The sequence below is a fragment of the Anser cygnoides genome, chromosome 15 (genome assembly GCF_040182565.1).
Source record: "Anser cygnoides isolate HZ-2024a breed goose chromosome 15, Taihu_goose_T2T_genome, whole genome shotgun sequence".
In the NCBI taxonomy this organism is placed as follows: Eukaryota; Metazoa; Chordata; class Aves; order Anseriformes; family Anatidae; genus Anser; species Anser cygnoides.
In genome coordinates, this window is record NC_089887.1 from 11440686 (window position 1) to 11463022 (window position 22337).

The following is a 22337-nucleotide window of genomic DNA, read 5'->3' on the forward strand; positions in this document are numbered from 1 at the left end:
CCCCCCCTCCAGGCATGGCTGAGCTGGCACATGGGGCACTGGGCCCCCCCTGCAGCCCCGTGTGTACCCATGGGCAGCGCAGGGAGGACCAAACGAACGGCCTTGGAGCCGAGCCAGGGGCGCAGCAAGATGCCGCCGGGCAGCAAGCAGGGGCTGTAAAGGCCCCACGGCTGGCAGCTGAGCTGCTCTCCCTGCCCTCAGCCCGTTAATCCAAGCAGAGGCCGAGCATCTCACGCAGGATTATTCTCTTTCCCGGAGCCGAGCCCCAGCTGCGGGGGATTAACACTGGCCATTATATAAACAGGAGGGGGGGGGGCTCACGGCCCCTGGCGCTCGGCCTCGGTGCCAAGTCCAGCCCGCACGCACTCGGGGCCCGCACAGCAGGGCCGGCTGGGGACGTCCCCAGCCCACCAAGGGCCAAGCAGTGCCAGCCCGCAGCGCTGCGGCCAGCAAGAAACCCTGCGGATGCTTGGGATCACGGCATCCCTTCCTGCCGCAGATCTCAGGAGCCCCAGAACGGAGGGGGCTGGCCGTAGCTCGGCTCAGTGCTGGGGCATACGAGAGCAGCCCTGGGGCGAGGTGCTGGGGAAGCTGCAGGAGCTTCGGTGCCAGGATTGAGCTTGGGACCTTGGCACTGGCAGCCACGGGGCAGTGACAGATGGTCCCACGCTCCAGGAGACACCGCGTGCCACACGGCTCCCTTTGGCTTGATCCAAATCCAAGCCCTGGAGTGAGATTTTCATGCTGATGGACTGCAGCAGGAATCTGGGGTGTAAAACCAGGTCACCGAGCCCCAGAGGGATGGGCTGGCCCAGCCCTGTTATCTAACTCCAGCCTCTCGCAGGGTCAGGCACCCGAGGGGCTGTGCAGACCCCTGCCCACACAGCAATGCCACCCCAGAGGTGCTCACTGCAGAGGCAGCCAGAGACAAGTTTGCACAAACCCCTCCACAGAGCAGCCACAGGGGCCAGGCACCCCTTTTTTCTAGCAGCACGGTGCCCAGCCTCTGCCAGAGGGGAAAACGAGCTGCTTCCCGTTACGCTTTGCTATCACTGAACAGCCCTGGCCCAGCACCAGCTCAGCTGGCAGCTCTGTCACATTCCAGTTGCTTCCCGGGGTTTAAGCCTTGTCCAGGGCGAGCATGACCTCCATAACAAAGGGGAGAGGTGGGCACCTACTGCCAAAGAGCCAAAGACAAGCTGCAAGCATCACCAGGACACTTGGATCCCTCCCAAAAAGGGTTTTTTTCTGCCCTTGGGAAGCCACACAAAGGGCTGCCAAAATTCTGAATTCTTGTATAACTTCAGCTGTTTGGTAGCAGCCACAAAAAAAGCATGGCACCATTTACAAACAATGCAAAAGAGGATTTATTGAAACCATTACAGTTAGACCAAGTCCTATACAGCACAATTTGCAATAAGTTAAAGAACCAATCCAAACAGTCGTAGTGTTAAAAAACACACTAATGCATAACACAGTGATATAATGCCATCATCACCCATCTGAGTTATTGAATCAAGGCACAAAGTCATTCATTAAATACTGCAAAAAAACAATTACACAGGGAAAGAAGCTGCAAAAAGGACTTGTTTTGTTAAGAAGGTGCTGGTTTGGCACTGATGCTTTTAGTTGAGCTGCCACAGGGAATTCGGGATCTCCAAAGTATTTGGAAACATGAACGGACAACTTAAAGCCGGAAAAGCCCCCCCAGAGCTGAAAACCCAGCACTATTGAAGGAGAACATTCAGTGTGCCTACCAAGAAGGTCAGGCCTGCGCAGGGATCTGAGGAGGAAGAGAGCCAGCGTGGTTACGGCGAGAATAAAGCCTGGGCATGCTCGCTGCCCCGGGACCCTCAGCGGGATGCAATCTGCGCCGACCACGCAGATCCAGGCCACCGGGCACCCATCCTGCACAGCTCTGACTGCCTGAGCGACGGGCCGCGGGCAGAGGGTGCAAGTGCAGCCGTTCGGCAGCTACGGGCCGCGGGGCAGCAGCGGGTAGGTGCATGGCCAGGCCACAGGTGCCGCAGCAGCAGATGCTGCAGCTCATTTTCCTGCAAGGCTGGGAGAGCCGCGGCTGCACGCACAGTTCTGCGTGACCCCAGCTGCCTGCGCCCGGAGCCGCCCTGCAGCACGGGAGATCTCAGTGGCTGCCCCGAGAGAACTGATTCCTGGACCTGCACAAGTTCTCAAGTTCTGTCTCAAGTTGCTCACCCTACAGTACGCCTGCAGGTGCCCCAAGCTGAGACTACATGAGGGAGGAAGGCCCTGGCTAACCCCCCTCCAGCACCACAAAACCTGAGAGGTTTTTTAGGATGCACACTCCACCATGTTCAGCTGTGTTTTCTGTCCACCTTCCTCTCACCTGCCAAAGGGACGCCCAGCAGTGTGCGAACAGCGGCTGTGTCTCAGCGCAGCTGGTGTGGGGACAGCAGCTTTCAGGACTGGGCAGCCTACGCAAACTGTTTTCCAGGCTGTTTGCACATCGTTCCTACAGCCTGCACCGGTGCCCACCAGGAACAGGGCAGAGCAGACACATCACACTCAAGACGTCTCCAAGGGGACATCACCTTCACACAGCAACCCGTCCCAGCCAGCAAGACCCATTCTCTCGGGCCGCCAGGCTGCCCCTTCAGAGAAAACAACACCCGGAGATCCTCCCCCAGCACCACTTCAATCCGAGGGGCAGGGAGGCAGCACAGAGCTCTCCTTGGAGCTGTGCTGCGGATACAGCTTGTGTTGTCGCTGAGTGGCTTACATCTGTCTTGCAGCTTGCCCGCCTCCTGGCAGAGGGGACAGAACTTGGAAAAGACTCCTCAGTAGCTGCAAGACCAAATTATTATTTTTAGCTGGCACTGCCCCTGGAGTACAGAGAGCTCCCAGGAGCAGCAGGCCAAGCTCCCAGGAAAGGTTAAAGTGCAATTCTACTCTAATAAGTGTCCTAGATCCCCTGGCACCTCAAAATCAAGAGGAGAGGTGGTGTCCACACCTGAAGGGAGCAGCAAGCCTCATGTTTTTGTATTGCCTACAATCACAAGGGGGTCTGGGGGAATGCTGATGTATGGATCAGGTGGGAGACCAGCTCCCTGTCGGTGTCATCGGTGCTGTACAGCCTGGCAGGAAAGGAAGCAGCACACGGGTAGGCTTGAGACTGCACGGTGGGGTACATGGGGCTATTCTTAGGTGAAAAGGTCATTTTCTGAACAGAATGAAACTTTAATCTGTGCTCTGCTGGCACAGGTAAGACCTAGCCAAGTCATCAGCCATGGCTGGGGTCTAGCACTACACATACCCATTACTGAAGGGGGGGCCCAAATTCAGAAGAGGGCGATTGCAAATGAATCTGCAGTCAAGCACCTCTCCTGCAGCCAGGAGAGCTGACTCAGAAAGGAAATCTAACACCACACACCAAAGCGCCACTTCTCATGCAAGCACCCAAGAAATAATCAGCTCAGGCATCCCCGGCGAGCATGTTTTCCTCCAGATACAGGCTGAGTCAGCACAGTTCCGCGGGCACAGAAGGACCAAGGGGAAAGCCCTCATCCCTGAGCTCACGACACTTCAGTGGTGGCCAAGCACTGAAGTCCCATCAGCTCTGACAATGGAGGCACCGGCAGCTGCTCCAACAGCCTGGGCATACCCAGGCACTGGGGGAGCTTCCCTGCCAGCCACACTTTGGTTTGCAGATCGAGAAAGGCAGCTTCCCATTTGAATCCGTGATCTGGGTTTGTTAAGTGCACTGCTGCAGAGGAGAGGGGCCAGAGCAGCCTCTCCTGCTCTCTCAGCAAACTCACACTCGGCTGTGGAATCGCATCCTGTAGAGGCGGTCCCGGATGTACTGCTCACTGTCCACAGCCACCTGGCTCAGCCAGATCACCTTGCTCTCCGAGACATCCTCCTTCAGCTTGCGCTTCATCAGAGATACCAGCCCTGGCTCCTCGCTGGGTTGAGGCCCCGTCAACAGCACATAGCAGGCATGACGGCTCCGCTCAAACAGTGTGGCTGTAACACAGAGCAGAGGGAACAGCCCGGCCTCAGGTCTCCATTCAGGCCGTCCACAAGCCCACCACCATGCACTCAGGCAGCCCAGGAGGTACCACAAGTCGGTGTCCTCCTGCACCTCCCTGCTGGAGGGCTGCAAGGCCAGGACTTACCACTGAACGCAATTATCTGGTCTGTGTTATTGCGGAGCTCCAACAGGACGTTAGTGTAGGAAGGATGGAAAAGATACAGCTTCTGCTGAGGAGCTGTGGATCCCTGTAACCAACCGGACACTATCAGAACACAGTCACACACGTTATCCCAGAGACCAGGCTCAGCTATTACTTCATGCTCGACGGAGTACATCCTGCCAAATACTTGTCTACATCTAGTCAATTCATCCTGTTGGATGCCACCAGCACCAGGGATGGGATTTTACTTACCACTTGGTGCCCTCCTCCCCAGCCCAACCTTCCTGCAAATAGCAGGCCTGTCTGCTATGCGCAGGAGACAGATTTTGCCCTCGGGCTAGTAGACTCAGCAAGGAAAGCACAGAAAACTCAGCTGGTGTTCAGGCACCCTCCAACACAAACTGTCACTGACACTGCCAGCCACTGCTCCATAGCTGAGCTGCATATCAGGGCCGCTGCAGACTGCCTTGGAGCACAGTGAGGATGCTCACGTGGCCATGGGAGATCAGTCTGCAGTACTGCTGCAGAAGGTCCAGACCAAACAGCAGCAGCCTCAGGGGTACCAAGCCAGCAGCCTCTCAACTCACCTGCAGTACTACACCAAGGCAAGGCTCTGGGCAATCCAGTTACTTTGTTCATTCAGCCACTACGTTCCTTCTCTCTACGTAGCCAGGCTGAGGATGACAAAAGCCGCTGGCGCCACCACCAGCTGTGAGCAGGGACACTGCTACGGACATGGTAAGGACCTACTACAGACCAGACCACAGGCGGAGGTCTGCATGCTGCCAGCAGACCGGACTGGTCACAGACATGTGGGTACTCCACACCCTGTGCAGAATGCTGCAGTGTTAGTAGAACCTACAGATCTGAATGTCAACACTGGGTAAAGGGGGTGGCTCCAGACAATTCTGACCCAAAGTTGAGAAAACAGCAGCCATCCAGCAGCACTACCCACCGTTTCATTTCCTGCTACCTTGTATTCACCCCAGATGAGGAAGGTGGACCTGTGATCAGCAGTAGAAAGTGTGGCTGGCCCCGGGCTCTCTGCTTTAGAGTTCAGCTTCAGGTCCCACTGGACTGCTCCAGATCCGCCCTCAACAATCATAACCTAGCAGGAAAGAAAGAAAAGGAACTCGGATCAAAGAGCTCTATGAGCCATGAAGAAGAGGCCAAGTCAGCTGTCTCTATCTCATACTGTCTATGGGAGCAAGTATCTGACACATAGGAAGACGAGGAAATACTTGAAGCTGAGCTTCCACTTGATCACAGAGCTGTGAGACCTTGGGTGGACCATGTTAGAGTAAAGTCTCAACTTTTTCAAGCTATTTCAAGGAGTTCAAAGCTCTGTCATCAAAGTCACTTGCTGAGAAGAGAAAGCGCCTGGGCTGGCTTCAGTAGCTTCTTAAAAGAGATCTTTTTCCAGCTAAAAGCCTTCTAAAATCAGCTGGAGGCAGCACATTGTACCAGCTGCCCTCAGCTCAATGCCTGCTTGAGAGAGAAAAGGGAAGTTAAAAGGAAGAGCTTTCAAACCTTCTTCCTGTTGGGCCCGATCTCACTCTCAAGGACAACACCAAGAACATCAGGTTTGTAGTAACCAAGCAGTGGCTCACTGAGAAAGGAAAAGAATGGACAGATCATAATACAACCTGACGGCTTGCGCATACCCTCATCTTTCAGAGCAGCCTCCCAGCAACTCCCCTGTACGAGACTCAACTGCTACAACACTGCAGGCTTTTATGTTTCAAACGAAAAAAATAGCATCTGCCAGGACCACTGCTGCTGGGAACCTGAAAACGCTACACACGATCTGTGTAGGCAACATTACCTCATAACATGGGACACATTGAGGCTCCACAAAGTCTGAAGATTCTGTGGGTTGATCAGCATAGCCGTCTCCGAGTTTACAACCAGGATGTTCTCCCGTGATGCCCCGGGAATTTTTGCAAGGTAACGAATGTCTCCAGAGCTAAACAAGAACAGAGAATTGATTACGCTTTCTAGATTGGGGATGTTTTTGTTGCTGTTGTTTCGTTTTGTGTTTTTTTTTGTCTTTTTTTCCCCTGCATAATAAAAAGTCAGAGGCTCATCCTAACAAGCAGGGAAGACGAGCAGGGCTGGGAGGTGAAGCACCAGGCTCTGCAGTTGCCACACACTGAATCAGTTGTCTGAGGTACAAGTTATGCTCCACTTTCATTCAAATACAAATCACAATGTGCTTTCCCTCCTTTACTGTGAAACCCTGACAAGACTATCAACGCCAGCTCTCTCCCCAAGGTCTAGATGTGTTCTTAGGCCAAATCACATAGCCAGGAAAGAACAACGGCAGAACAATCCGTCCTGTCAGGAACATCAGTGCCCTCCAAACCACCAGCAACCAAGACGTGACACCATGCCTGGGAAGGGAGAAGCGGTGTGTGGTTGGGTCAATGTTCTTCTCCCACTGAGGATCTTGCTCAAGGCTGGGAAGCTTATTTTCCATCCCAGTTGCTGCACTGTAGAGATCTTTCAGGGAATATGCATAGACAGAGTTGGCTGTGCAAACAAAGCAAAAATGAGGGAGGTAAGTTATCCTGCACTTGCTCTGAACTCCACAAATTTCCAGATAATGTCTGAAACGAATCTGGCAGATGAATGATGAACTGTATTTTTAGCAATATTTTGAGACTCAAGCCTGCCTTTTTGAATGCTTTTAGCAACTTATCTGTTCATAATCCAAGCATTCCACAATAATCACTTGCTATTTAAATGGCTGCTTAAAACTTACATTCTCGACGTTTTTTCAAATAAGATTACTACAGTATGTACCAACCCTTAGTTTCAGCAAGGTCCCACCTTGCCTCAAATAGCTCTTTCACCACGTGGAACCATGACACAGCTTTTGAGAATGTAAAACACTCTTTCCAACAACTCTTTAGTAACACTTATTTCACAGTTACAATCATTCTTTCCAACTAAAGTCCTGAACACGGCTGTACCTGTATAGAAAAGGAAGTAGTAGGAGGAGCCCAGGTTCAGACTGATATAATGAGCCTTCCCACCCATGTCCAGACTTTCAGTGGAGCCGATCTCTTCGCCATTTCTTCCTGAATGGATGAAGGTCTTAATCTACACAGCAATGGGATTAAAAAAGAAAAGTTAAAGTTGCTTCACTCCAACTCAAGTGTTCTCATGTAGTGGCTTCCCGTAGTACCTGATGTCACCTGCAGGAAGCACTGTGCTGGCAGAACAGCTAGCACAGCTTTTTCTCTCCTTGCAGGCTTGACAAGGCCCAGGGAACACAGCTCTGCTAAATATAAATACTTTCAGTGCCCTAATCTACTCCTCCTACAGCTGACATTGAGTCCATAGGGATAAAAAAGATGCCAGGATTCTTTACGCTCTTAGTGCAGGTACCAGAGCAACAGAATCCACTCAAAATATTTCACCCAAGAGAATAAAGGATAAAGACAGGATCGAATTCAAATGACTGGGCAAGAGGCACGGTCTGGGGGGAGCAGCGCACGCTAGGACTGAGAAGCAACATCCAGCAGAGATGCCAAGTCAGACAAGAAGAGAGACCTTCCTTCCTCCTCCTTGAGCGGGACAAACAGGGAAGAAAAAGAAAGTCTGCTGCTCTTGAAGTCACCCTGGAGAGCCCGGTAGGCAAATAAGGGATAGAGCTTGCTGGGGAGAATGAAGCAGGCAGCCAAAGGGGGGAGTGCAACACATCCACCAGCTGATCCCAGCCTCCCGCACTGGGAGGAGATGCACACCAGCGCTTGATGAACTGCTTCACCTTTACTCGCAAGCACTGGTGCAGCAGCTGCCCCAGGGACAGAAACAGCCAGTGGCAGTCACATAGCCAGTGAGAACACACAGCACCTTACTCACTGCATTGCCTAACGCCTTCCGTGAGGTGCTACAGGCGATGTATCCTGAAAAATGTCTTGTTTTCCAGGATGTATCTGTGCTGAAGCTTGAAGAAGGTAGGGGTCACTAAGAAAAAAACGCCATCTAAACCCCCTACTATCCAAGCACACAGAACCTTCCCCGCAGACTGCTCAAAGCCCTGCCATTTCAGGAAACTGCAGCATAACGTCATGTGCAGCTTCAGCCCTTGTTAGCAACAAAGCTAATTTACTGAAGTTCTGAATCTCCCTTCCAAAGGGACTGCCTTTCTCCAGCTCCAGAGCTCCACTCAAGCTTCCCACCATTTCTGCGATTTCTCAAAACACAATGTACTTTTACTTAACTTGACAGAGTACATGCCAAGTCCAGAGGGAGGGAGGGGTTTCATACCAAGATAGCTAGAGAGGTTAAATGGAAAACAAATCATATGGCAGTTCCGCAGAACAGAGACTACATTCAACCATTCCTTGACTGGCTAAGATTAAAAGAACAACAAAAACTAGAAAGACTTGAGATAACTGGAATAGCAAAAGCAGCAAGGAAAGAAAACAGAAGAGAAATGTAGGAGTCAGAGAGGATAGAATTTCTGATGACTCTGGCAGCAACAATGCCTCAGCAAAACCCAATCTGCTTATAGAGTGCTCTGGTATGAGGAGACAGGGCTCCCACTCCTCCCCTCAGACTTGGAGGGAACCATAACTTCTGCATGGTTTAAACAGGACCGATTGCGCATACAGATGATGAGCATCACTCAGTCATGGATACAGACGGATTATGATAAAAATATTTTTAAGCTACATGACTTTTCCCCTCTAAGAAATGGGAAAACGCAATACTGGAACAGACGTAAGGCAATTAGAACTATTTCACTGAATGAACCTGTCAGAATTAACCAGCGCAGTGACACCTGGAAGAGAACCGTGCAAAGCAAGACCGTAAGCACAGACTCATAAAGTATCAGAAAGACCACTGGCTGTATAGAAGCACTGGCTGTCAGATGTACTTTGATCTAAGAGCCAAACCTGTCAGGGTTTGTTCACTTCCACTTCTCCGAGCATTGTCCCAGAAAACTGCAACCTTATCTTGCCTAGGCACGCTCCTCCACATACAGCCTAAGAACATGCAGTGAAGAGCACAGACTGAAAAGGGAGAGGGGTTCCTGGCTGTTCTTTTGTTTATTTTTTTTTAAAGCCATAAAACACTTGCATGGATTTGAGAGTACATCTCTGCAGGGTGGGAAAGAACCTTCCCCAACTCACAGGTATCAGAGGCCTCTGGGCACTTCCTCTTAGGCTACAAGACTGAAATAAATAGCATTCCTGCCGTGCCCTGTGGTCTGGTCACAGGGTTTATCATAGCTTTAGAGTGACATACCTTATCTCCTGTAGCAATAAAGATTATCAGGTCCTGAACTCCATCACTATCCACATCTGGAATCACTGACACGGGAGTCAGCACAGTATAATTAGCTCCAAAGTCATTTGACTGTCTCCACTGAACTTCCCCTAGAAGACAGAGTCATTGGGAAATGTTCACTAAAATGCACTTTAGGTTGAAAGGCATTAAAACACCCTTGCTCCTCCTTGCAGCAAGCAACCATTTACAGCCCATCAGCACCACAAGGCAACCACACTTATGCTCATCATGGGGTATTTTTGCATTTCTGCATTTCCAATGAGTCCCTGTATCCACAATTTCAGCTCATAGTGGAAAGTAACTCCAGCTGCCTGCACAAAGGCAGGCTAATGTGCTAGGCACAAGTCAATCAGCAAGGCACAAAGAACAGCTGGCTTTTTTGTGTGTTACCTTAACAAGCTTTCCGGTATGTTCATGCCGTGGAGAACCCTTTCCTTTTAGCAAGCCAAAATCTTGTTGTTCTGCATTTAAATTTGTGCAGGCATTTTAAAATCATAAAGAAGCTGAATCCTGATCACAGTGTTACGGCTACTCCCGACAACGCATTTTCCTGCGACTTGACTCCTGCAGAACTTCCAGGCCAACAGGACCCCTCACAGCTCAGTTTACATCCCTCCTCTCTCCCGTGCTTGAAGAAGGCCCACAGCACTTCAGACAATTTTGTCTTTCATTTGCTTGCAAATGTAGGTGTCAGAGCTTTGGCTTTACTCAGATACACTCTGCCCAGGGCTGCTGGTGACTTTCCAGACACCACCAGGAGAATTTGCAGCACAGTTTGCTGAGAGAGGAGACTGGTGGTGTTTTTTTTCCTTTCTTTTCAAGGAAGACTTAAGTGTCTATCTAGGTGCTCAGAAGGGAAATGCTTACCCTCCCCTTTAAACAGTATCCTACACAGCCATCAGCAGTTCAGGAATGCAAAGTAATCATGTTCTTTGTCATGAAGGCAGTTGTACTGAAAGACAAGGAATTACTACCCTACGCTGTCTGCAATAATTTAAGGCAGGCTGTATTGCCGGTGTGATCCCATCAAAGCTTTTACTGAAACACTGAAAAAAAGATACTTGGATTTGTTACTATGACAACAGATATGAAACAGAAGAATGCCCCTAGGAAATCATGTGAAGGCAAAGAATTTTACCCCTGAAAAAAACAAGCAGACAAATTATGAAGATAACTTAAGTTTTAAAAAAATATATCCTGGCTTCAGCGTAGTCCAAAGCTGCAACAGTAAAATCAGGCTGCTGAAATCCATATTGCAATGCATAATGCTTTATTATTTGCTGGCTAGACAGGGAAAATGATTTTGGAGGAAGGTCTCTTACTCTCTGGAAAAAAAAGAAGTCTGATTTAACAAACACATACAGGTAACTGAGACAGCTTTAACACAAAGAACTTAAGAACCTTTCATGCTCTAACACAATTCCCAAAGAGCATGAACTGTGAATCCAATCCCACCTTGCCCTATTAACAGGAGATCTGACTATTCTGGCAGCCATCTGGAATGCTACGATACTTCCTCAGAGTCCAAGACCATTGCAAAAGCATGGCAACATAAACCAAGATAGAAATTAGACAAGAAATCCAATATGGGTGAAGGGTTTTGTTCTGTTTTCGGTCTGGAAGGAATAATAAAATTAGGACTTCAAAATGTCAATGACTGAGTTCAGCTCTCACTCCAAGGAACCAAACTCCCTGCTGCCCCCGAGTGTAACAGTCTGCAGCTCACAGGCTACCGGAGCCAAAGGCAGGTGTCTTGCACTGAGCAGTGCTAAAACTCTTCTGTCGCTGCCCACATGTTTACTAAACACCTCTAAGTTCCTGGCCCTCAACATATAGTGGATGTGCAGAGCTAGTCCCTTTTGTTGTTGTTGCTTTCTGAACCTATTGCTGGATAAAAGAACCACTGAGCAAAGAACTGTGACGTGAAAGAACCATTCCCTGTTCTTTTACATATCGCTCATAATTTCATAGACAGCTTTCTGCCTGTCACACATTGGCTGAAGACTTCTGGTTTATTTAGTGCTTTCTTGCACGGAAGAAATTTCAGACATCTGATCATAGTGGTCCCCTTTCTGCCACATCCCTTTGGAGATCAGCGAGGACCAGAACTGCTCACAGGGTTCACAGCGCAAGCTACCAGAGGACAAGGTAAAGACAGAAGCGGTCACCACACACTCCCATGCTCTTCCTCTGAACGCTGCTTCTGGCCACGGCAGAGGCAGAATACCCAGCTACACAGACCTCTGCTTTGACCTGAAAAAGCTAATCTTGAACTCCTGTGTCCCAGCTGGCTTGTTTATCTTCACATGAAGGAATGTTAAATGTCCCACACAGACAGAAGCATGCAATAGCTATGCTTTCCTTCTTGTTTGCTCAGGTCACTTATTCTGGCAATGAAGAAGGCCAAATTTGATACAACTTGGATTGACAGAAAAGCACTAACTCTATCTGCATCTTCAGATCAAAAATCCTACAGGCGGAGACTAAAGGTAGAGATCCCTGGAATCTCACCAATCCTCCATGGTGAATCATTAACAGCTAAAGATTAATCTGGCTACTGTTATTAGTAGTACAACACGATGAAAGTCAGACTTTGCCACTTTAAATAGGTTTAACCTGATATTTTATTCTGATCTGCCCTCCTAACCCATAGCAAAAGTCAACTGCACTAGGAAACCCCTTTTAACCTACTTAAAGCCACAGCAAAAAGGTACCAAATATGTCAACCGCTGGGTTATTCATCTTTCTATTGGGATCAATTTTTCATCTGTTGCTTTTAATTTATCTGTGGAATGTTTTCCTACCACATTGTTCCTGTGACTTGTGGCTCAGCCTGGTTGTTTCTCTACGTGCTTGTGCTATTTCTTTGTGGTTGCCTTCAGTTACACGGCTTTGGCTCAGCAGTCACCTATCTATATTTTGACCTAAAAGCAACTACTTCATTAATGTCTATAAATAGCCCGTGCTAAAGCCTGTTGATGAAGGAAATGGTGCTAAGATATCTCAGTTGGTACAGAAGCTTTCCAGTTGTGTGTGTGTTGTTCATTCCAGCTACAATGGAAATTAAAAGCTGTAGCAGCTTTTCCTCAGATCCCTTTTTCCAGCTTTTTCTCTTGCTATTTCTCTCTCTCTGCTTTTGGAAAACAGGGTGTAAGGGATGCGCTATTGGATACAGAGGGGAGGATCCTAGGCACGTTTCCAAGAGAGAACATGCATTGTTTATAACCTTTGAAACAGTGACCCCCCAAATGGAAATGAATTTCAGTCTTCCTCAGAGAGGAAGGTTCAAGGCGTAACGGATGATCACTGCCCTGTTCCTAGAGAAGTACAGGCACTCTTTACCCTCACCCTTCCCCCTTTAGGCAAGACAATGAAGAACCCCCCATCTATAGGTGCAGAAATGAAGAAGGCTTTCCAGAGAAATCAGGCAAACCCCTAGACTACTGAAATAGACCACTGAGTACTTCTACATACTCCCCTTGATGACTTTAGATCTTAAATCCCTAAAACTGCCACAGTTCTTGCCACTGCAGGAACTCCTAGCACTCACACAAATGACTGAGAAATATCACGGGTTTGTGCCCAGCTCACAAGAGCAAAAAGTAACATTCGCAGCTAGTGACTGCTTCTCCTGTTTCACAAGTTGTTGAAAAGTTGTTCTTATAATACAGCAGCTGGCACAAAACACCACAGCAGAGTCCAGTCTTTGGAACAGACAGGCTGAGAGAACAGGCAGTTCTCAAAGGCCCAGCCAATGGCTCTGGCAAGGTTTTCAAGACGATAAATGCTCTGCACATCATCCACGTACTGTCTTGTCATGTCATGCTGATGTCCCCCGTTCCCAAGGTCTGACAGCCACCAGGTGAGGAACGCCAGCAGCACCGTCCCCTGTGCCCAGCACTATCCCACTTGCCACTCACCTTTCTGCTGGCCGAGCGCGGTCAGCGACGCCGGCTTCCCCACGACAAGGCAACCCGGGACCGAAGCCTCCCCGAGCTGCCTGATGCCGCACTCCATCCACTCGACCTCCTCGGCAGCAGGACTCTCCCACAGCACTGTGCCGTTTGTGCCAGACACGGCAGCAACGAAGGCACATGGAGAAGGGAGACCTGAAGAGAAGAGGCATCAGAGGGACTCCTGCCTGTGCCTACTTCCACTGCCCTGCACCGCCTGGGTGCTGTGCCTTGCCCCGTTCCCTCTCCCCACCCTGCTAACCCCGTTGTCTCTCCCAGGCCCTTATCTTCATTTCTCTTCTAACAGAAGCACACACTGCTTCAAACTTCATGACACAGAGGAGAACCAACACGATGGGCACTACTCCAACACTAGCACCCACCTCAGGACACCTGCCACAGCAGCCTCACTAATTACAACTAAAAGAGAAGGAGCAGCCCTTACTACAAGGCCTTTTGTTTCAGAATTGGCTACCTTCGTCCAAACAGGTATTGTTGGAGCTGCCGCTGCCGTTGCTAGCTCTGAAAGCAAAGATGACATCTTGCACTTTGTCCTTGTTCACATCTTCTATAGCAAGAAACTGGTAAGCCACTGTAAAAGAGATCACAAGCCAGGCACTAGTGAGGATTGCCTCAACCACCAACACAGCTAGCTAGAGGAAAACACAAATTCCTAGAGTCCTACTCACTGCCTCCATCTCTGACAGCACAACATTGGGACAAATTGGCTTTTGTATTAAAAAAAGGCATCTACGTGAGTACTAAGGCCTGGAAGTTAGTGCCAAAGGGTTTTTTTTTCCATCCCTCAGAGGATTTGTCTCTTTTTATAGCCAGGCATCCAGAATTTGAACTATGTTTAACAAAGAACAACTCTGGTCTTGGTGTGGGGTTGCTATTCCCAAAATAAAAAAGACAAACAAACAAATCATGAAACCCAGCCCCAGCTATATCATCTTTCTCACTCTCAGCTAAAAGCACCCTTCTTTAGCTCAAAGTAGCAGAACTTTAGATTTAGGCATTAAAGCACAAAGTTCAGCCCCTGTTGGTGAACACTGCTGTGTTTATAGCATAAACAGCATACAACCGCCACACACAAGGTTAAAGAAAAGCACTGACAGAAGCAAACGCCCAGTCACCAAGGAGCAGTACGAAGGTTAAAGAGCTAACTGAAACAACTATAAATTTGTGCAGTTAATAAAAAAGCAAGATGCAATTATTCTATTCCCCTTCCTGTTAGCCACGGAGAAAAATTAGAAAGTCATACTGACAGGGAAAAGATGCCTAATGGTCCCCAAACCTAAGCACAACTTCAAGGGAACACTTCATAAACCCAACTGCAACAGAGATTTATTCCTAGATACCCTTCCCTATTTCTTTTATTCCAAACGAGAGCAGTCTGCTACCTTGTTAGTGCTTCAGAGCAGCATTTAATTTTTCCATTAGATCCTGTAAGCACCTCCTGGAAGGCCACTCCAATTATGGTGGGCCTTTGCTTATCCAGGTCAGGTATTCACAGTTCTTGCTCCCACAGGGAGCACCCCTGCAGGCCCAGCCCCAGATTGTGCTTAGGTAGAGAGCCACAGTTCAAATCTGCAGCATGTAAGGGAACAGAACTGTTGGTAAGTACTTACTCTGCTACAGTAAGCTCACCTGCATTTTCATAGTTTCGGAACCATGTTCTTTCTGAAACAGGCCTCTCTGGGCAAGGAATGATAAACGAGAAAGCAAACACAATTATCAGACACAGAAATAACGAGATGAAGAAGGCAGCAGTGCGCCACCGGGACAGCCGAGACAGTTGCGATGACTGCTTGCTGATAATTCTTCTCTCAACAAAGTTTTCATGGTTCTCTTGAGCTTTTACATCCTCTGTCTTCAGAGGGTGGATCTCAGCTTCTGAGTCTTTGTTATCCATCGCAGCTCACTCATAAGTATTCAGACACCCTTCTCCCCCTTCACCTGCAACAATGGAAAGAGCAGTTAAAACACATTTTGGAATATAGAAAAAAAATGACAAAATATTTTGTTACTACCTGATGTTCACACTGGAAACATTTAACAGGAGGTGGCAAGTCAGCGCACTGTCACACAGCTAGACATAAAGCACCTCTGGTTACCGGAGGTCTCCTACCCAGAGCAACGGGGAGAGGCAGCAGGAGCCCGAAATAGCAGTGTTCGGTCTCCAGAGCAGGAAATCAGCACCGCGAGACCCGGAGCAAGGACAAAAGCGGTGATGGCTTCTGTGCTGAACGGACTGGCTGCCTCGTGAAAAACACGCCAAAAGCGCCTTTTGCTGAAAAGACTTCTCACCACCTCCTGCATATTTCCGTCTGACTCCTGGCTGGAGAGGTGAAAGGAAACACTCGTGACCTTTATTTCCTAACATAAAGATGTTCCCTGGTGTAATGAGCACACGAGCTTCCCGGGGAGAGAAACAAACACCAACGTATTTTGCGTAGGAGCACAACAAAGCTATTCAACACCAGCCCTGACAAGAAACCACTTGATAAGTGTTGCAACCCAGCCCTACAGTAGGCAAGAGAACAATTACTTTCCTCTCTGGAGGATAACAAAAGCACAAATTCAGACTAAAATTGGGCAAATTTGATTTCATCAGAATGGAAGAGGAGCTAACAGCTGCTATTTTCTTTTCTCCTGCTATAAATCATAATCTATAATTAATGAAAGTGCACTAGGGGAAGACAGGTTCCCTTTCCCACAAATAATCAAACCACTTTTTCCTCAGCTTGACTGAAAAGCTCTTTCTGCAGGATAGGGCCAGGCTCCTCCCTCCCGCTCCAGAGGTGGAGCGAGTACAGCAAAGTGCAGAAACTGCAACCAGCAGGACCCTTCCCATCTACTTTCTACTGCAGGAGTCAGGAGTTCTGGATTCACAGCCCCGGACCATCTGCAGTCAGCCCAAATGCTCGAAAAAAAAGCGGTCATAGTAAATGAAAAATGGCAAATACAAGACTGAGGAGGACAGGCAAGATGAACAACTTCAATCAACTTCTGGCACTCAAAGGAGCTCCTACATTCCAGAGGTAATTTCAAAGCAGCAAATTGTCAGCCTCTGCCAGAATACTTGGAGCTACAGCTACAGTTCCAGAGGGTTTTTTGCTAATTATCTTCTGAACAGGAATAAAAAAAAACCTAGTCAGTTACAGAAGTCTGTAACATTACCCACAACAATAATAATAATAAAAACTAACTAAACACAGTTTTCAGGCCTCTCTCTAGTGTTTCTTTAAAAAAATAGCAGGAGGAAAGAAATAAACAACAATGTATTCCAGTAGCCTTGGAAAAAGCTGCATGACGGTGTCATAAGAAGTTTTATCAGAGCAAATAAACACGACAACCAAGCCAATTTTCCACTGCCCCACTAGTCACGTGCCCGGCTTTTCTGCCTGAGCGATTTACTTCCCCAGCAGAAAATAACTTAAACTCAGCACCACCACACGACGCAGAGCCTTCACCTCGCGTAACGAGGAGGCTCGTCACGCCTCGCGTTTGATGCACGAGTCCATTGCTAGGTTCAAAGCGACAGGAGCCCGAGCGGGCAGGCTCCCCGGCGCAGGTGCCACGCACACAGCTGACATCTCGCCTCCCCGCGGCCAGGAGCCGCAGCGAGGAGCCCAGAGGAGAGCCGGGCAGCAAAGAGCAGCCCCAAGAAGCCCCTCGCAGGGGTGGCTCCCACACGAGAGCTGTCTGCCCAGCCGGGCGTGTTCGGAGGTAAAGACGGCAAGTCCGGCGAGACAGCACAGCAAAGGAGCGAAGGAGCAATTGAGCGTTCCAGTCCCACTGCAGGGGGGACAAACTGTAAGGGGAACAGAAGTACAGCAAGGCAGAAGGCTGAGCACAACCGGTGACCAGGACAGCCTGGCACACGGCCGGCAGCCACCTACTGGCCAAGGCTGCAGCTCTGAAGCACTTCAACCTAAGCCCTCCGGCATTTATTCTGAGATAGCACATCGAGTACAAGATCTCGCTCCAGACAATTTAACTCAGGCTGCGCAATACCAGGCAAATTCAATTAAATCAATAGCGCAGAAGCTGCATCTTCCAGAGACCTTACTCTAAAGACCCCATCTGCCCTTCCCGTCAGTCGACGAGCAGCACCTGAGACAACTCCACGAGGCTGGCTGCTTCAGAACCAACTGCAGCACTTGGCAGGCACTCGGCAGCGGTGGGAAGACTGCAAACGGAAAGAAGAAAAGGAAGAGCTGTTTATTCAGACTCCCCCAGGCCTGGCCGCGGTGGCAGCGAGCTGAGCACTGCTTCGCTGGCACAGCGGGGAGCCGGCTCTGCCTCAGGAGGAGCGGCCAGCCCTCGAGAGCAGGGTCAAGGTACGAGGCCGCAGTCACATGCTGAGCAAATGATTTACTGGAGCGGAGCAACGATAGCCTCTGCCGGCCCGGTAATGGGGGAAAAAGGCAGGAATCGGTGACGTGACCTCTCCCGTAGTGAGCCAGATGGCTCGTGCCGCACCAACATACCTGCTCTCACCGGCAGGGAGAGGCGGCCCCCCTCTAACGCCACGGTGACGGCTGTGCTGGGGCTCGAGCGCAGCCCGAGCAGCCACTCCAAACACAGCAGCCACGGGGCGGGAAGCCAGGAAACTTCTAGGACACAGTCGAGTGCTTCCAGCACCTGCAACTCTTCCTGAGAACAGCGCACAACGGAAACCGGGCTCCTCTCCCTAGTCCCGAATGGGCACCATCTTAACGCCGCGCTGACGGCGGATTTCTCTGAGTCACTATAGATGACAGCACTGTCATTAGGCTGGGATGAGAACAATTAAAAAAAAGTGATAATTATACTGACAGCCCCGGCAATTCCCCTTCTTTCGCAGCAACAACCCTAGGAGCCGCCGATTACAAACAGCCCTCCGCCCCTTTGAGGCAGCTCCTTTCTCTTCTCTTTCAGGATTTGAACGCTGCCCTTCGCACCCCTGCCAGAGGATACGGAGTGCTGGAACGACGACCACAAAGGTCAATGGCAAAGACTCAGACAATGCAGGAAATCCCATTGCCCACGGTTGCCAAAGTACACGCTGGCAGCACATGAAACGGACTGATCTTTGAACAACAAAGAACTCCGGTAATCAGTTTAATTGGAGACAAGCAGAAAATGATACTGGGCCCTTCAGAAGATTTACCGTCCTCCAGCAGCCGACATTTTGTCTCCCTCTGGTAGAGGACACAGCATAACTCACTGGGACGTTTAACGCACCCGAGCACCTTGCAATGAAATACGCTGCGGCACGACCTCGCGCTACTGCATTATTTACACATGGTGCCTGTGCTACACCTCGTGGCTAGTACCGGCTCTCTGCTGGGGCACGGGACGCCTCGCTGCGAGAAACCATCGGAAAAACTCCCTAGAAAAGGAAACAATTAGGGACTGCACACGACCAACGTACCCAGAGGGCTCTGTACCTCACACGACCTCCTTCGCTGGTGCCCGCTTCCATCCCCAAGCTCTGAAGGCCATTCCCCCACACCAGCACCGCGAGCACCCGCTGGCCCTGCTCAGGACAGTCCCTGCTGTCCCCGTTCTTGTCCCACGGCAACGCCGCCGCTCTCGGGACAAGCACAGCCCCCCAGCGTAACTCACCTTCGTGGCGCACTGACTTTCCTCTTCTCCTGAAGCTACAGCTTGGAAGATTTGATCTGAACCAAACCAGTGAAACCTGCGCAGCAAGCGGTCAGTGCCAAGCTACACCTAAATCTAAGGACAAACTATCATTACCAGAGAGCTAGCGCTGCTCGAGAAGTGCAGAGAACCACATCAAGTCAGATGTACGATAACTGGTGACACAAATCATTTAAGTATGAGCGTGATGGAAGGTTTAACTCATTTTCCACCCATAAAACACCGAAACACATTCCTAATTACAGTAATCTCACAAGCTGCCAGTTCTTCCTGGAAATTTTCTAGTAATATATCACACCTAGATCTGCTGTTCAACACGTTTACGTTTTTCACAGGGTGATAAAGTCAGATTAGGACTGGCCATTTTAGTAACCCAAATACAGCGTTTCTTTTTTTGGGTTTTTGTGGTGCTGTTCTTTAAAACACCTTACAGGTTTCTTTTGTGCCAGCAGGAATTGTTGAAACCCCGCACTGTAACCCACGACGACCAAACAGCTTCCAAAGGTTGCTCTGCATAAGATGCAACATTCTCCTCGGGGTTGTCTTCCAAAGCTGGCTGCGGTCGCGATGGGAGGCACCGCGCAGCACTGCAGTCAGCTCGCTGGGCAGTCACCTGCTGCAACATCAAGAAATTAAGGACAAAACGTGCCAATTTTTTCCCTTTTCTGCAGTCCTACTTACACCGGGATCCAGTCAAGAGAAAAAAACAATTAAGATTTCCCCAGACTGAGATTCTGCTCTCCACATGCACTCAGACTGCACTCCATACATCAGCTTATCGTTCTGCTGGGTCACCTGCAGCTCATAACTCTCTCTCGACGTGAAGTCCCAGCCACCGGCTCGCAGGGAGAACTGCTGCAGGCAGATCATCCCCTTCCGACACCGCGGGGCGCCTCCGGCTCCTTCTGCCACCCTGGCGGCCTTTGTAAGGCCGTGGTTTGTAACTGGGACCTCAGGGCTCAGGAACAGCTGCACTGCTGCTAGAGTTGTCCTCCCTCCCTTCCCACATTCCTGCTGGTTTTCTTCTGTTAACACCAGGTGCTTCTTAAATCACGCTTCACCCTCCACGACAGCCACAACAAGCTCCAGAGAGCAGTCGCGGTAAGAGAATTGGAAACTTCTCTGGAGCACAACCAAACGTAGTCTCGGGAAGCGATACCCCTGTCATTTGTAGGAGCAAAGTCACGTTTTCCAGGGCAGTTTTCAATGCAGTCACACATTCAAGTGGAGAAACTTGATCAGTTTAGTCAAGAGCAAAGCACAGGCCAGTATTTTCCCAAGATGGCAACGGGGAAAGCATAATCCTGAGACACAGACCTAAAGAACAGCGCTAAAGCTGCAAAGCTACGTCGAACTGATTATAGGTTAGGCCAGTAATAATAACCAAGCAACAAAAACACGGGCAATTTATCATCCCAGAACTTGCAAGCGCCTCTGGATCAAAGCCACTCGCCCTCACTGATTGCTGCGGACCCCTTGCGTCAGCCCTAAGCGCACTAATTAGCGAGCTGTGCGAGCCTGCGGCGTCAGACACATCCCCACCGCGTCCACAGGGCTTCCCAGCTCGCATCAGAAGCTCAGCGGCTTCCCCGCTGCCAGAGACTGAACAGAGGAGGTCCTCTGGGGAGCTCACCGGGCATCAAAGCTCTTTAGAAGACGCTGCAGTCGTTTGGTGTGTATTTATTAAAAAGAAAAAGCGGAGTTACATTTTTTAAGTCAAGAGCTTGTTCCACAGATCTCCACTTACTGCACAGGTCACAGACTGGGACCCACGGGGTCCCTCCTGCTGCCACAGCCGAGCGCGGCTCAGGGCAGCACCGAGCGACGGCCTTTTGCCACCCGCTGCTGTCACTGCTGGCCATCTCCGGGAGAGACCCCTCATTCCTCCCCCAGAAATTGCCTTTTGTGTTTTTTATTTTTTTCCTTTTTCACTCTCACAGGAGAAGGGCCCGCTGCAGGGCCAGGCAGCGGGGGCAGCAGGCTCGGGGCCCACAGGGCCGCCCCCCAGCTCCGGGCCCAGGGCTCTCAGCAGTTAGCGAGGAGTTTTCACTTTCCAAAATACGGGGGAAAAAAAAAGGTGGAGGCGCCCCGCTGGAGACACGGAGATGTTTTCCTCTCTGCCAGGAACGTGCTAATTCACGCCTGCACACTGAGCTTGTGGCCTGCAGAGGAGGGAAACATCCAGCGGGGACTGCAATAACGCCGGGCGGCGTGTGCTGGGCTGCGGGGAGGCGCGGGGCTTTCTGCTGCCTGTACGGGACCGCACCACGGAGCGGTTTGGGTCGGAATAGCCCCAAAGCTCACCCAGCTGCCACCCCCTGCCGCGGGCAGGCACAGCTCCCGGCAGCTCAGGGTGCCCAGCGCCCACCCAGCCTGGCCTCGAGCACCCCCAGGGACGGGGCACCCCCAGCTTCTGGGGGAGCCGTGCCAGCGCCTCGCCGCCCCCCGACCCCTGCACCGAGCCTCCCCTCTTTCGCTGAGACCCTTCCCCCCCGGCCCTATCGCTACCTACGTGCGACACCCGCCTCCTACTTCGCCCCAGGCCCCGGCAGCCCGCTGCGAGCTCTCCGCGGCGCCGCCCCCCCTCCGGCAGCACCCCCGGGGCCAACCCCCGAGCCCCCCCAGCCCTGCCCGGGACAGACCCACGGACACACAGACCCACAGACACACGGACAGGCGCGCCCCGCACTCACCCGCCGCCCCTTCCGCCTTCCTCCCCCTCCGCCGCTCCCCGGCTGCCGGCGGAACCCCGGCACCGGCCCCGCCCCGCCCCGGGACGCGCGGCCGGAAGAAGGAGGCGGAGGCGGGGAGCGAGGCTCGGAGCTTTAATGCGGGGCCCGGCCCGTACAGCCCGGGGCTCGGCCCGTACAGCCCGGGGCTCGGCGCCGCGCAGCGGGACGCGAGGCGAAGCGGTTTGAGCGCAGCCCCCCCGCCCTATTTACAGCCGCCCTCCCCGGCCGGGCCGCGGCCCCCCCAGCACGGGGGGCTCCCCGGGCCGCCCCCGGGCCCTCAGCAGCTCCCCCCGGGCCCCTCTGTGCCCGCCCGGCCCTTCTCTCTGCACGTCACACGGCTCCCCCCGGGGCGGCCATTTTCTGAGGGGAAGGCGCAGCACGGAGCCGGGCAGGCTCTGCGCACAGATCAGTCCCGGCTTTCCCTCCGAGCACACCTGCACCCAGCGTCTGTGAAAGGTTTGGTCACCCTCACAAAACCAACAGCTGCTGACAGAAGGACACCAGGGCCAAGGCCCGTCTGC

General features: G+C 51.1%; 1 protein-coding gene across 4 annotated transcripts; it reads right to left on the minus strand.

Annotated features, from left to right (window-relative positions):
- Window positions 1-1349: 1349 nt before the first annotated feature.
- Window positions 1350-21851, minus strand: FAM234A (family with sequence similarity 234 member A). 4 transcript variants are annotated; one of them, XM_066977515.1, is made up of 13 exons: window positions 17926-21532; window positions 17549-17624; window positions 15080-15388; window positions 13905-14021; window positions 13397-13585; window positions 9435-9565; window positions 7148-7277; window positions 6566-6704; window positions 5998-6138; window positions 5703-5781; window positions 5128-5280; window positions 4155-4257; window positions 1350-4002 (listed from the first exon to the last, which is right to left on the minus strand). In XM_066977515.1, the coding sequence occupies exons 3-13, from the start codon at window positions 15342-15344 to the stop codon at window positions 3791-3793; spliced, it is 1659 nt and encodes a 552-aa protein (XP_066833616.1). In that variant the 5' UTR covers window positions 15345-15388; window positions 17549-17624; window positions 17926-21532; the 3' UTR covers window positions 1350-3790. The 4 variants fall into 4 exon arrangements, with proteins under 4 accessions (XP_066833616.1, XP_066833619.1, XP_066833617.1 ...); XM_066977518.1 differs by lacking the exons at window positions 17549-17624; window positions 17926-21532 and adding an exon at window positions 21778-21851; XM_066977516.1 differs by lacking the exons at window positions 17549-17624; window positions 17926-21532 and adding an exon at window positions 17500-17516.
- Between the last annotated feature and the right edge of the window lie 486 nt (window positions 21852-22337).